The 15,678-nt window shown below is 32.7% G+C and overlaps 1 protein-coding gene across 7 annotated transcripts in view; it reads right to left on the bottom strand.

Moving 5' to 3' along the window:
• Window positions 1–15,678, bottom strand: part of LOC143079718 (importin-4-like) — a 343,997-nt gene that overhangs the window by 248,716 nt on the left and 79,603 nt on the right. For all 7 annotated transcript variants that reach the window (XM_076255254.1, XM_076255258.1, XM_076255257.1 and 4 more), the window contains one exon: window positions 5,555–5,597. In XM_076255254.1, coding sequence (XP_076111369.1) covers window positions 5,555–5,597 — 43 coding nt within the window. The remainder of the gene's footprint in view (window positions 1–5,554; window positions 5,598–15,678) is intronic.

The raw sequence follows: 15,678 nt of genomic DNA on the forward strand, positions 1-15,678 counted from the left end.
TTTACATCGGGATCCCACTTCTTATACAGGAATCCCGAAATTTTATCCCAGCATATTTACATCGGGATCCCGCTTCTTTTGCAGGAATCCCGAAATTTTATCCCAGTGGAATTAGGTGGGATCCCAATTGAAATCCCACAATATCCCAGTGGGATCCCAGTATATTTCCACCGGGATTTACATCGGGATTCCTGCAATTTTATCCCGGTGGAATGAGGTGGGATCCCAATTGGAATCCCATCAAAATTCCAGCCGGAATTCCAGTGGAATCCCAGATTTATTTTCTCTTGGGTTGCAATTGGTTATTTCTTGCTATTTCGCAATTCTGTGCAATTGAAGATTGCTTGCTATTGTGCAATATTGTGCTATAGCGCAATTCTATGCAATTGGAAGATTTCTTGCTATTGCCCAATACTGTGCTATTTCACAATAATTCATATGATAACTTATACATCCTGTGTGGTGTTTCTCCTGTCATATAAGTATTCTTTGCTTTGATATATATCTTATATTATTAGGCCAATTAAAATTAATTGATAGATTTTCATCCCCGCCCGCCCCCCAGAAATCTTCCCGCCCCGATTTTTTTTATTTTTGAAAAAATTACGATTTCCGTATTTTGTTCATTTCCGTTACCGGTAACCGTCGATAATTTCGAAACTTCCTTTTTCTAATTTCGGTTTTCGTATTTCTTAGAAAATTCTTACTGAATGATTAAGTCGATATATTCTGTTGATATATGATGACAACATCATTTACCGAGAATAGAGATTGATTACGAGAAGGGCGTGAAATATTCGGGTTACGAGTAATACGCTGTGTCCAAGAACGCAAATCGCAGTATGTCACAAATGACACAAATGTTTGTGAGAAAAACATCTTGGATTTGTTTTATTTATACAATGACTTTGTGTCAAGAAATTTGGACTGTGAATGAAACCCAAAAGCGTTAGAATCGTGGAACACGTTTGACTGGAATACAGAAATTGACACAAGCATGAGCTTTATAGATTGGTGACCGTATTTTGAGTTCAGAAAATCGACAAACATACGCATTTTTAATTTATTAATTTATAGCAAGCTCTTAGATTTAGATTTATCCATGCCTTTCGTTTTTTGTAGAAAAACAGCAAACATCCTCTGTCCCAATACCCACGATAGAGTCATTAAACAACTTTATGTTCTACATTGTAATTATATTTGCATCTTGCATATTAAGGACCAACCCTATTATTTCAACACTGTTTGAGTTTTCATTTTATTCCGTACTTATCGTGCTCGTGTTGCATACCAATGCCTTTGTTTCATTTTATTAGGACAAAAAAAACATTGCTTAGAAAGCAAAATATATTTGATATAGATAGTCCAACTTAAGAGAGCATTTCTCCACATTTCTGTTGTTTACTATAAAATAGGTTTCTAAAGTGGCAATTACATGTAGAACAGTGGTTGCCAATCAGATATATATATTTACGAATTTGAAAAAGCGGCATCAGCATATGGAGTATATGTGTCTCAATTGATACGTTACTCTAGAGCTAGCTAAAAGTACCTTAATTTTGTTGAACAAGGAATACTGCCTTCTCAAAAGTTGCTAAGACAGGGCTATGAATCAATCAAATTAAGGTCATTACTCAAGCAATTTTATGGTCGCCATCATGAGCTGATTGGCCATTATGACAAAAGAGTGTCAGAAATCATATCTCAGTGATATTCTTCCTCAATCATAACAACCTTCCATCATTACCGAACTGAACAAAGAAATAACATGATGGGTGCCATATACGGTGCAGGAAATGCTTACCCTTCCGGAGCACCTGATTTCACTCCTGGTTTTTAGTGGAGTTCGTGTTGTTTCCTACTTATTATTTGTAACTGTTGATGTAAATGTCTTTTGGTTTTATGAGTCTTTGGACAACTTACTCCTTGGTTTTGATTGTTATTGTCTTATACACGATACCTTATGGATGTATTTACATGATATAAGCTTATTATTACACTTGCATATATGAATAACACGTGACAAGAAGGTTTCATATTATATGAAATAAAATTTAAAAAATAAAATCCTCCCACCCGCCCCATTTTTTTCAAAAATTTGGATGAAAATCTACTAATTAATTTTAGTTGGCCTTAATTGAAAAAAATACAAAAAATTATGAAAACTAGATGTGTCAAAGCGACACAAATGGCCCCATCTCAAAAAGTTGAAAAATCTACACTTTCAATAACACATGTGGACACAAACATGATGGTAGTCTCACATCTCTTAAAAATCAGCTAAAAACAAGAATGAGTCCATAGTACAAGGATGCCCCACTCGCACTATCATTTTCTACGTTCAGTGGACCGTGAAATTGGGGTCAAACTTATAATTTGGAATTATAATTACAAAGATCATATCATAGGGAACATGTGTACTAAGTTTCAAGTTGATGTAACTTTAACTTTATCAAAAACTACCTTGACCAAAAGCTTTAACCTGAACTTTGTACTATCATTTTCTATGTTCAGTGGACCATGAAATTGGGGTCTAAACTATAATTTGGCATTAAAATTAGAAAGATCATATCATGGGGAACATGTGTACTAAGTTTCAAGTTGATTGGACTTCAACTTCTTCAAAAACTACCTTGACCAAAAACTTTAACCTGAAGCGAACGGACGCACAGACAGATGCACAGACAGACGCACAGACGGACGAACGAACGAACAAACGGAGGCACAGACCAGAAAACATAATGCCCCTCTACTATCGTAGGTGGGGCATAAAAAGTCTGTATAACTGTGATTTTCAACAATTTTTGAAAGTTGTAAAGCCTTAATTTTGGCAATAATTAGCGGAGCGGAACGAAACTTAAACTTGATCTGTAACTCATCTTGGTTAACTCACATGCCAAAAATCATCCCAATATCTAAAAGAGTTCAGAAAAAAAATCTGTACAACTGTGATTTTCAACAATTTATCAAAGTCGAAAGTCCATAATTTCGGCAAAAATTAGCAGAGCACAACGAAACTTAGACTTGATCTGTAACTCGTCATGAGTAACTCACATACCAAAAATTGGCCCAATATCTGAAAGCCTTTAGAAAAAAAGTCTGTATAACTGTGATTTTCAATAATTTATCAAAGTCCATAGCTTGTAATTTTCAGCAAAAATTAGCTGAGTGGAACAAAACTTAAACTTGACTCATCTTGGTTAACTTACATGCCAAAAATCATCCCAATATTTGAAAGAGTTTAGAAAAAAAGTCTGTACAACTGTGATTTTCAACAAGTTATCAAAGTGCAAAGCCCATAATTTCGGCAAAAATTAGCGGAGCACAACGAAACTTAAACTTGATCTGTAACTCATCATAAGTAACTCACATACCAAAAATCAGCCCAATATCTGAAACCCTTTAGAAAATAAGTCTGTATAACTGTGATTTTCAACAATTTATCAAAGTACATAGCCTGCAATTTCGGCAAAAATGAGCCGAGCAGAACAAAACTTGAACTTGATCTGTAACTCATCTTTGTTAACTCACATGCTAAAAATCATCCCAATATCAGAAAGTGTTTAGAAAAAAAGTCCGTATAACTGTGATTTTCAACAATTGATCAAAGTCCAAGACTGTAATTTCGGCAAAAATTTGGGGAGCGGAACGTAACTTCAACTTGATCTGTAACTCATCATGGTTAATTCACATACCAAAAATCAGCCCAGATGGAATTATGGAATTATGGAATTTCGGAATTACAGAATTTGGAATTACAGAATTTTGGAATTATGGACAAGGTTCGTTGTGGGGCCATAAAAACAAATCCACCCAATTTTTTTTTTAATCCCCTTGTATTTACCCACAAACTCAATCCCAGCTGTCCTTTAGAGGTATTGTATCTTGCAGTACAATTTCAGAGATATCCATAGACTTACACACAAGTTATTGTCTGGGAACTGCAAAATTGCTTGTATTTAGCCCCTTCTTTTTGCCCCTTTATTCCTGAACTTTTGGGGCAATTACCCCCAAACTCATACCCAGTCTTTCCTTTGTGATATGGAACTTTGTGGTACAATTTCAGAGAGATCCATATACTAACACAAGTTCTTGTCTAGAAACTACAAAATTGCTTGTTTTTAGCCGTTTCCTTTTTGTCGAGCCTTCGACTTTAGTCCAAAAAGCGAGACTAAGCGATCCTACATTCCGTCGTCGTCGGCGTCGTCGTCGTCGGCGGCGTCCACAAATATTCACTCTGTGGTTAAAGTTTTTGAAATTTTAATAACTTTCTTAAACTATACTGAATTTCTACCAAACTTGGACAGAAGCTTGTTTATGATCATAAGAAAGTATCCAGAAGTAAATTTTGTAAAAATAAAATTCCTTTTTTTCCGTATTTTACTTATAAATGGACTTAGTTTTTCTGCGAGGAAACATTACATTCACTCTGTGGTTAAAGTTTTTAAAATTTTAATAACTTTCATAAACTATCCTTGATTTGTACCAAACTTGAACAGAAGCTTGTTTATGATCATAAGATAGTATCAAGCAGAAAATTTTGTAAAAATAAATTTCCACTTTTCCGTATTTTACTTATAAATGGACTTAGTTTTTTTTGCCAGAAACAAAACATTCACTCTGTGGTTTAAGTTTTTAAAATTTTTATAATGTTCTTAAACTATCCTGGATTTCTACCAAACTTAAACAAAAGCTTGTTTCTAATCATAAGATATTATTCAGAAGTAAATTTTGTAAAAAAAAAAATCACTTATTCTGTATTTTACTTATAAATGGACTTAGTTTTTCTTCCAGTTAACATTACATACAGTCTGCAGTTAAAGTTTATAAAACATTTATTAGATTCATAAACTATCCTGGATTTTTTACCAAACTTAGAAGCTTCTTTCAATCAAAAGACAGTATCGAGAGGGAAATTTTTATTGATGTTTTTCCTCATTTTTGTTGAGTCTGCGATTAACAGCAAAAGTAGGCGAGACACTGGGTTCCGTGGAACCCTTACGAATTTTTTTTAAATTTCCTGTTTACAAAACTTTGAATTTTTCGAAAAACTGAAGGATTTTCTTATCCCAGGCATAGATTACCTTAGACGTATTTGGCACAACTTTTTGGAATTTTGGATCCTCAATGCTCTTCAACTTTGTACTTGTTTGGCTTTATATATATTTTGATATGAGCATCACTGATGAGTCTTATGTAGATGAAACGTGAGTCTGGCGTACTAAACTAATTTGACTCTTATTCCTGAACATTTAGGGCAATTACCCGCAAACTCATACCCAGTCTTTCCATTGTGATATGGAACCTTGTGTTACAATTTCAGAGAGATCCACACACTTACAAAGAAGTTATAGTCCTTAAAGCCCTTTTCATTTAAGCCAAAAGGTGATAATGAACCTTAATTTTGGTTTCTTATGAGTTATCCATCGATAACATAGTTTTTATTTCAATATCTTTCTCTAAACTTTATCATTGACAATCTTGATCATTCAAGAGATTGATTGAATACCGTATTTGAATGCCCTTATTTATTCTGTTTTTAATTTCTACCTACCACTTCATCATCACCAACAAAAAATATCAGCTCAGTAAGTGTCCTGCAAGCAGAAATACATTATATAAACAATCTTTAAGGTTACTATATAAACTATTGAGTAAATTAGAACATGGTTTCAGAATGACTACTCCTAATTGGTGCACCAGATATTAATAAAGGCTAGAATCATTGTAGACTCTTCCATATATAAGGTGCCCATAATTTCACTAACTCATTACTTTAATTTCTTTAACTCTATGTAAATATCTGTTTTTGATTGTATTGTAATTTGTATGTGAAGATTAGTTTAAATTTTACTAACAGAGTTTACCCTCTTTAAATAAAGAATTTATTCTTATTATTAGGTCTTTCCACTTTTCTGTGGAAAGATCTATTGTTTTTCTTCTGAATATTTTTTTTCCCCCGCCAAATTCTGTTTTTGCGATAAACATTTGTTTCTCAATATGTTGCTTAGATATTTGGTATATGATATCGAACAGGTTTTGCGCTTTTGAAATTTACCCTGCGTAACCGAATACTTTTCTTTGTAGGAGTTATCTCCCCTAACACTGTTTTCCTTGTGTCCACGACTTCTTCGCAACTGTAAAAGATTACGACAAATTTATTTTACAAAATTGCTCATTATATCCTTCTCATGATTTGTCCTATTTTGACCGAAGCGATATGAACGCTCCATATGAGAGTTATTTGCCCTTATGCATTTGATATAAGTGATATGCATTTTCTATCTTGTAAACCATAAGTGATAGAGACCTAGGATCTTTTGATTTGAGGTCCTTGGTCCAAAAAAATGAAAATTAGGTCAAGGTCAAAGGTCAAGGTCATATTCTAATTTTTAGTTTTGGCTTATTTTCACTCATTTTCATTAACCTTATAAGATATCGACAAATAATTTTGACTAAATTGTTAGTTGCGACATGTCGTAACTTAATGATTTTAGTTGAAAGGGTGCATAGACAATGAATGGGAGTTTTCGCCCCTATCATATCTAAAATTATATGTAAAGTGAAATAACTTACTAACCTTACATATTAGAGACCAAGGGTCTTTTGACTTGAGATCCTCAGTTTGTGACCTTGAAATTGAGGTCAAGGTCATAGGTTAATTTGACGTTGTAGATTTTGACCTTTGCTTTAAATTCATATCTATATATCATAAATAGTTATCAAAGGTACCAGGATTATATTTTAGTACGCCAGACGCGCGTTTCGTCTACATAAGACTCATCAGTGACGCTCATATCGAAATAGTTATAAACCAAACAAATACAAAGTTGAAGAGCATTGAGGATCCAAAAATTCCAAAAAGTTGTGCCAAATACGGCTTAGGTAATCTATGCCTGGGATAAGAAAATCCAAAATTCAAAGTTTTGTAAACAGGAAATTTATAAAAATGACCACATAATTGATATTCATGTCAACACCGAAGTGCTGACTACTGGGCTGGTGATACCCTCGGGGACGAAACGTCCACCAGCAGAGGCATCATAAAGCAGCAGCAACAGCAGCATAAAGCCATATGAACTGACATTTTAGACTGATTTTTAATATTTTAATATCAAAATAGATATTAACTGGTGGAAAGACCTTCAATTGTTCTCTGAACAATTGGTTTTTAATTATTATTATTATTATTAATAAAGCAAAGTAAATAACTTCAAAAAGCAAGCTGAAACAAAATGCTTCGCTCAGCAAAGCCTGATATGACCCCAGAGGTTGAACCCTGAACAGTTAGGGCAAATTTCGACACAATATTCAAGCTTTGGATTGTGATCAAATTTTTTATAGGTTTCTGACACAAAATAAATATGGTCAAAGATCTTACAAATCTATTGTGCAATACTGTGCAATTGAAGATTTCTTCTTGATACTTTTAGCCGACCGTGCAAGGGCTGTATAGCCAGTCAAGATCGTTAAAAACTTCCATTTGTTGTTCTTGAAACTTTTCAAAAATTTGAAATTTGAAAAATTTTGAAAAAGAAATATGAACACCTTAAAATAATTGAAAAAGAAATCCCCCCAAAACTTTCATAATCCCCCCTTTTGCAGCAATTACCCCCAACTCAATCCCAGCCTTTCCTTTGTAGTATGGAACCTTGTAGTACAATTTTAGAAATATCCATACACTTAACACAAGTTTATGTCTAGAAACTAGAAAAATGCTTGTTTTTTGCACTTTTTTATCCCACAATTCATGCATGTTTGGGGTAATTACCCCCCCCCCCCCCCCACTCAATCCCAGCCTTCCCTTTGTGATATGGAACCTTGTGGTACAATGTCAGAGAGATCCATACACTTACACACAAGTCATTGTCCAGAAACTACAAAATTGCTTGTTTTTGGCCCTAAACCGTTGGCACCATAACCCCAAAATAAATCCAAACCCTCTTCAATTTCAGAGCAATCGAAATACTAATGAACAAGTTATTATCCTGAAACTAAAAAATGCTTGTTTTGGGCGCCTTATTCCTAAACGATTGTACCATCATCACAAAAACCAGTCCCATCTTTCCTTTTGTGGTATTGAACCTAATTAAAAAATTGCATGGAAATCCATTCACTTAAACTAAATTTATTGTTCGGAAACCAAATGTGTCTTGGGACAACGACATAGAGTCCATAAAGCTGATACCCGAGGGTATGCAGGGTCGTTATGATAAAAAACATAAAATGTAGAGAGTCTTATAACAACAACACTTTAGGGACTGCTGCAGAAATTTATTGATCGACATGTTTCGGTGCCTACGGCAAATAATAAAATTTCTGCAGCAGTCACTAAAGTGTTGTTGTTATAAGACTCTCTTCATTATATAAAAGATCGATAGATAGTTAATTCTCATAAAACCAAGCACTTCAAGGATACAAAGATTATTTAGATGGCGCTAGTCAAGAATTGCTGGACTTTGAAGACGAATGTCGTAAGTTTCTTTCACAAATTCTAGTTATTGAACAAGATTTACTTGATATTTTTTCAATACTCAATGTTAATAAAGCTGAAACTGAAAAATTTGAAATTAGGCGTTTACCCAAACTACTTATAAATATGTAATAACTATGTTAAGGAGTTATAACAGCTAGAAATTTTGAAATTGAAGGTCTATGGTAGGGGTTTCAATATACCATTGTAGGGGGGTCAAAATACTATGGCAAAGTAAAATTTTTAAAGTATCTTTTCATGCATGTAAAATACATACAAACTACTTATTAAAGTATAATAACTATGTCAAGGGGTTATAACAGGTACATTTTTTTCAATTAAAGGTCTATAGTAGGGTGTACAATATACCATGGCTAGGGGGTCAAAATACCATGGCAAAGTAAAGTTTTCAAAATATCTTTTCAAGCAAGTAAAATACATATATATACTACTTATTGGAGTATAATAACTATGTAAAGGAGTTATAAAAGCTAGAATTTTTGAAATTGAAGGTCTATAGTAGGGGGTTCAATATACCATTGTAACGGGGGTTAAAATTAGTAGTTTGTGTGTATTAAACTTGCTGGAATAGATATTTTGACTATTTCACTTAGACATGGTATTATGACAACCCCCCCCCCCCCCCCCCCCTAATGTCATGGTATATTGAACCCCTTGCCCTTTTTTTACCATGGGAAATTAAAACTATCCTTATAATACATATATAATCATAAGAAATCCGATGGACAAGGTATAATTTGCAGTTGTCACTATACACACAGGCAGACATATACATATATCTATTTACAGTGATTGTATGCTTCTAAAAAAAGATTAACATTCTGTAATTATACTGAAGTGATGAGTAGATGATCATTTCTGTACACTAAAAAGAATACTTCATGTATTGTATCAGAGATCCTTGTTTAATTCCTACGAGAAGGTAACATCTCCCGAAACGAAAGCTTATTTTAATAAGCAAGAGTTAGAGGAGGGGATAAGGTCTCTGCGCAATGCTAGGCGTGTGTTAAATTGTCATAGAAGTAAGAAAATAAAATAAACCAGATGCTCCCCAGGGCACAGCTTTATATGACCGCAGAGGTTGAACCCTGAACGGTTGGGGCAAGTATGGACACAACATTCAAGCTGGATTCAGCTCTAAATTTGGATTGTGATTAAATAGTTGACACAGCATAGGTTTCTGACACAGAATGAATGTGGTCTAATGAACTTAAAATTTTTGTTTTGCCTTTGAGCAATTCACTATGCTGTTGAATATTAATCCTCTAAAAAAAATGTTTGAAGAAATTTTATTTTTATTTTTATTTATGAAATCTGAAATGAGAAAAAATTGAACCCCCCCCCCCCCCAAATTTTTTTTCACATCCCCCTTTCCTTTATTCCAAAACCAATCTCAATTCAAATTTCTAATGGAGTTTGCAACAATAACTACTCATTTAAATACATCATAAAATATTAAAATGTAACAAAAAGTGCTTGTTATCACTGAATGGTAAAGATTGTTTTAATTTATCAGTTGGTAGTAAAAGTGAATATACATAGTATATTGCATAAAACAATGATTTGAGTTGATTCAACTACTATTCTGGACAAAGAAAGATAACTTCAATCAATTGAAAATTTCTTGCTATTGCACAATATTGTGCAATTAGATATTTCTTGCTATTGCGCAATATTGTGCAATTGAAGATTTCTTGCTATTGTTGAGTATTGTGCAATTGAAAATTTCTTGCTATTGCATAATACTTAATATAATAATTTTGGTTTCTGATTTGGACCAACTTGAAAGCTGGGCCCATAATCAAAAATCTAAGTACATGTTTAGATTCAGCATATCAAAGAACCCCAAAAATTCAATTTTTGTTAAAATCAAACTTAGTTTAATTTTGGACCCTTTGGACCTTAATGTAGACCAATTTGAAAACGGGACCAAAAATTAAGAATCTACATACACAGTTAGATTTGGCATATCAAAGAACCCCAATTATTCAATTTTTGATGAAATCAAACAAAGTTTAATTTTGGACCCCAATTTGGTCCAACTTGAAAACTGGGCCAATAATCAAAAATCTAAGTACATTTTTAGATTCAGCATATCAAAGAACCCCAAGGGTTCATTTTTTGTTAAAATCAAACTATTAAAGTTTAATTTTGGACCCTTTGGACCTTAATGTAGACCAATTTGAAAACGGGACCAAAAATTAAGAATCTACATACATAGTTAGATTCGGCATATCAAAAAACCTCAATTATTCAATTTTTGATGAAATCAAACAAAGTTTAATTTTGGACCCTTTGGGTCCCTTATTCCTAAACTGTTGGGACCAAAACTCCCAAAAATCAATCCCAACCTTCCTTTTATGGTCATAAACCTTGTATTTAAATTTCATAGATTTCTATATACTTATACCAGACTTGGGGTCAATTACATTGGAATGTAATTAATTAAATTACACATTACATTGCAAAAATGGTCAATTACACTAATTACACATTACACAGTTTTTGAAATATAATTAATTAAATTACAATTACTTTGCTAAAGTAATTAATTAAATTACACATTACATTTCATCATAATATTTGTTAACCAATATTATACATGTATGTATAATGTATGTGTAAAATATTCATGTAAACATAGTTTAAGCGTTGCATTTGATAATCATGAGTAATTTTAATGTTTTGTCATTTAGTCTGCATCTCTCTGGTCTGTACACTTTGACAGCCTTTCTCAAAAGTATTTCTATAGGAGCTAATGTGGCATATATCGCTTGATATGAACATGGAGGAATCATACTTCCATAATCAGTAGATGTGTTGATAGAAGAGGAAATTAGTTCCTATTAACTTGCCAATACATTAAGGGGTATTTTGACATCTCAGTAGTGAAGTTATTTAATTAAAACATAGCATGAATAAAGAAATTAAAAATAAAAAAAAAAATCACTTAATAATTATTTAAAGGTATGCTTGTCACAACATTGAAAATAATTTTTAGTACAAACAATGTATATAATGTCTATATATCTAAGCAATATTTTGCTAATTAGATAAAATACATGTAATAGTGGCATTGCCCCTGGACATTTTAATCTGATTAATTTCTGTTTGTTTTTACAGCTGTTAATTTTTATCTCTATAATCCTTTTGTGTATACTAATTTGACAAAATGATTGTGTGCAGTAAATTTAAATTCGAAATGAACTCTCAAAGATTTTTCACACATTTTTTTGTTTTTGTTTTACATGGTGATTTATTACTTTTCAATCTATTAAGTTAAAGACCTTTCTTATTTTGCCAATACCGTTAAGAAATATTACAAATATTAATTCTTTCAAATACAAAATAGCAGATCATTTATTGAAATCAACCTAACTGTATAAATAATATAAAAAACTGATCATGTCATCATGTTTATTTTTTCATCACATTTTATCAAGTTGTATTGAACATTATTATCACACTTGACTTTTTATGCTAATGTATGTATGCAATGTACAAGTATATGTTTGTGTTTTGTTTGATTTTTCATTACGAGGGCCTCAGGGAAGATTAGTTATATAGCTAACTGTGTAACCCTCTTAAAATAAAGTATTGTTGTTGTTGTTGTTGTTGTTCTTAAAAACATATGTATTTTTTCAAATCAGAAGACTATTCAGAAAAATATTCTGTTGGTCAAATAAGTAATATTAAAACTTTAGAATAAATTACAGAAAGTATGTGGTATCAATATTTGAAAAATAAATATAATTTACAATTTATATTATTAAACATAAATCCTTATCATTAACACCATAAAAGTACATGTAATTGAAATGTAATTGAGCATTACATGCTTTTTTCATTGTAATTAATTAAATTACCATTACAAGTAATTAAAAAAATGCTCAATTACACATTACATTCAATTACATGGAAAATTGTAATGCATTACACTTAATTACCATTACATTTTCAATTACCCCATCCTTGTGTTACAATTTCATAGATTTCTATTCACTTTTACTAAAGTTAGAGTGCGAAAACTAAAAGTATTCGGACAACGACGATGACGATGACGACAACGACGCCAACGTGATAGCAATATACGACGAAACATTAATAAAATTTTTGGTCGTATATTGGTATCACGTTGGCGTTGTCTTCGTCGTCGCACTCTAACTTTAGTAAAAGTGAATAGAAATCTATGAAATTGTAACACAAGGTTTATGACCACAAAAAGGAAGGTTGGGATAGATTTTGGGAGTTTTGGTCCCAACATTTTAGGAATTAGGGGCCAAAAAGGGCCAACATAAGCATTTTCTTGATTTTCGCACTATAACTTTAGTTTAAGTTAATAGAAATCTATGAAATTTTGACACAAGGTTAATGACCACAAAAGGAAGGTTGGGATTGACTTTGGGAGTTTTAGTTCAAACAGTTTAGGAATAAGGGGCCAAGAAAGGGCCCAAATAAGCATTTTTCTTGGTTTTCGCACAATAACTTTAGTATAAGTAAATAGAAATCAATGAAATTTAAACACAAGGTTTATGACCACAAAAGGATGGTTGGGATTGATTTTGGGAGTTGAGGTCTGAACAATTTAGGAATAACGGGCCAAAAAGGGGTCCAAGTAAGCATTATTCTTGGTTTTCGCACCATAACTTTAGTATAAGTAAATAGAAATCTTTAAAATTTAAACACAAGGTTTATGACCATAAAAGGAAGGTTGGCTTTGATTTTGGGAGTTTTGGTCCCAACAGTTTAGGAATAAGGGGCCCAAAGGGTCCAAAATTAAACTTTGTTTGATTTCATCAAAAATTGAATAATTGGAGTTCTTTGATATGCCGAATCTAACTGTGTATGTAGATTCTTAATTTTAGGTTCCATTTTCCAATTGGTTTACATTAAGGTCCAAAGGGTCCAAAATTAAACTTAAGTTTGATTTTAACAAAAATTGAATCCTTGGAGTTCTTTGATATGCTGAATCTAAAAATGTACTTAGATTTTTGATTATTGGCCCAGTTTTCAAGTTGGTCCAAATCGGGGTCCAAAATTAAACTTTGTTTGATTTCATCAAAAATATAATAATTGGGGTTCTTTGATATGCCAAATCTAACTGTGTATGTAGATTCTTAATTTTTAGTCCTGTTTTCAAATTGGTCTACATTAAATACCAAAGGGTCCAAAATTAAACTAAGTTTGATTTTAACAAAAATTGAATTCTTTGGCTTTTTTGATATGCTGAATTTAATCATGTACTTAGATTTTTGATTATGGGCCCAGTTTTCATGTTGGTTCAAATCAGGATCCAAAATTATTATATTAAGTATTGTGCAATTGCAAGAAATTTTCAATTGCACAATACTCAGCAATAGCAAGAAATCTTCAATTGCACAGTATTGTGCTGTAGCAAGAAATTTTCAATTGCACAGTACATGTAATGCGCGATAGCAAGAAATCTTCAATTGCACAGTATTGTGCAATAGCAAATATTTTCAATTGCACAGTATTGCGCAATAGCAAGAAATATCTAATTGCACAATATTGTGCAATAGCGAGAAATTTTCAATTGATTGAAGTTATCTTTCTTTGTCCAGAATAGTAGTTGAATCAACTTAAATCATTGTTTTATACAATATACAATGTATATTCACTTTTACTACCAACTGATAAATTAAAACAATCTTTACCATTCAGTGATAACAAGCACTTTTTGTTACATTTTAATATTTTATGATGTATTTAAATGAGTAGTTATTGTTGCAAACTCCATTAGAAATTTGAATTGAGATCAGTTTTGAAAAAAGGGAAAGGGGGATGTGAAAAAAAATGGTAGGGGGGGGGGGGGTAAATTTTTTGCATTTCAGATTTCATAAATAAAAAGAAAATTTCTTCAAACATTTTTTTGAGAGGATTAATATTCAACAGCATAGTGATTGCTCAAAGGCAAAAAAATTATTTTAAGTTCATTAGACCACATTCATTCTGTGTCCAAAACCTATGCTGTGTCAACTATTTAATCACAATCCAAATTTAGAGCTGAATCCAGCTTGAATGTTGTGTCCATACTTGCCCCAACCGTTCAGGGTTCAACCTCTGCGGTCGTATAAAGCTGCGCCCTGGGGAGCATCTGGTTAATTTTTGCGGTCTTATAAAAAGTACAGGTTCAATCCCCGCTCGGGGAGGAAGTTAAGAATCAGATCTACTCTAACATCATAAGGTTGATTTTCTAGGCACTTCATTCATATTCTAACGCATGGTATTTCTTAACCATAAGAATATGATGGACAAGGTATAATTTGCAGTTTTCACAACACACAGGCAGACATATACATATATTTATTAACAGTGATTGTATGTGGTGGTGGTGGTGCAGTGATTTTCAAACCCTCTTATTTGGGTCCGAATATGGGCCCCTGTCCCAATGAGAAAAATGCTCTTTTTTCCCAATTATTAGCTCTAAAATTCCCAAATGTATATAGACATCATTGTTAGGTTTTGTTAGTGTCGTAATGTGGTATTGTCTTTAAAAATCTCTTGAAATTGTTCAAAATTTATGCAATTATAACTTATTCTTTCTCAGATTGCAGAATTTTGCTCTTGATTTTTTTAATTTCCTTGGGAACCAAGTTGCACGCGGCTGGTGCGAACTAATATATTATTCCGCAAATCCAACATTTCACAAACTTTTATTCCCAATTGCATGGGCCCTCGGCCCGTTCCCTTAAACACTAGGAAAATCACTGCTGGTGAAATGTACATTATGTATATACAATTAACTTGTCTAAACATCAACCAAACAATGTTAGATCTGTAAATTTGCTTTCCCATATATATATATATATACAACTCGTCTAAACATCAACCCAACAATGTTAGATCTGTAAATTTGCTTTCGCAAATTTTTGGTTCTTCCCTCACCGGGATTCGAACCCATGCTACTGTGATATCGTGACACCAAATCGCCTGCACTGCAGCCGTCCCGCTAGACCACACGACCACCTCAGCTCTCTAAAAAGAGCTTTCGCTGGCCGTGTGTTACCTTTCCACGTCAGTTTTAATCTAGCGGCGTACTGCAGTACATGATATATAAGGCATGAAGATGTTATTGTTACAGATCAGCTAAATTATCTATAGTAAAGGATCCTACAAATTAATGTAAGATACAGTCACAGAAAATAATTATATTTATAAGTACG

Source organism: Mytilus galloprovincialis, chromosome 6 (genome assembly GCF_965363235.1).
Source record: "Mytilus galloprovincialis chromosome 6, xbMytGall1.hap1.1, whole genome shotgun sequence".
Taxonomy (NCBI): domain Eukaryota; kingdom Metazoa; phylum Mollusca; class Bivalvia; order Mytilida; family Mytilidae; genus Mytilus; species Mytilus galloprovincialis.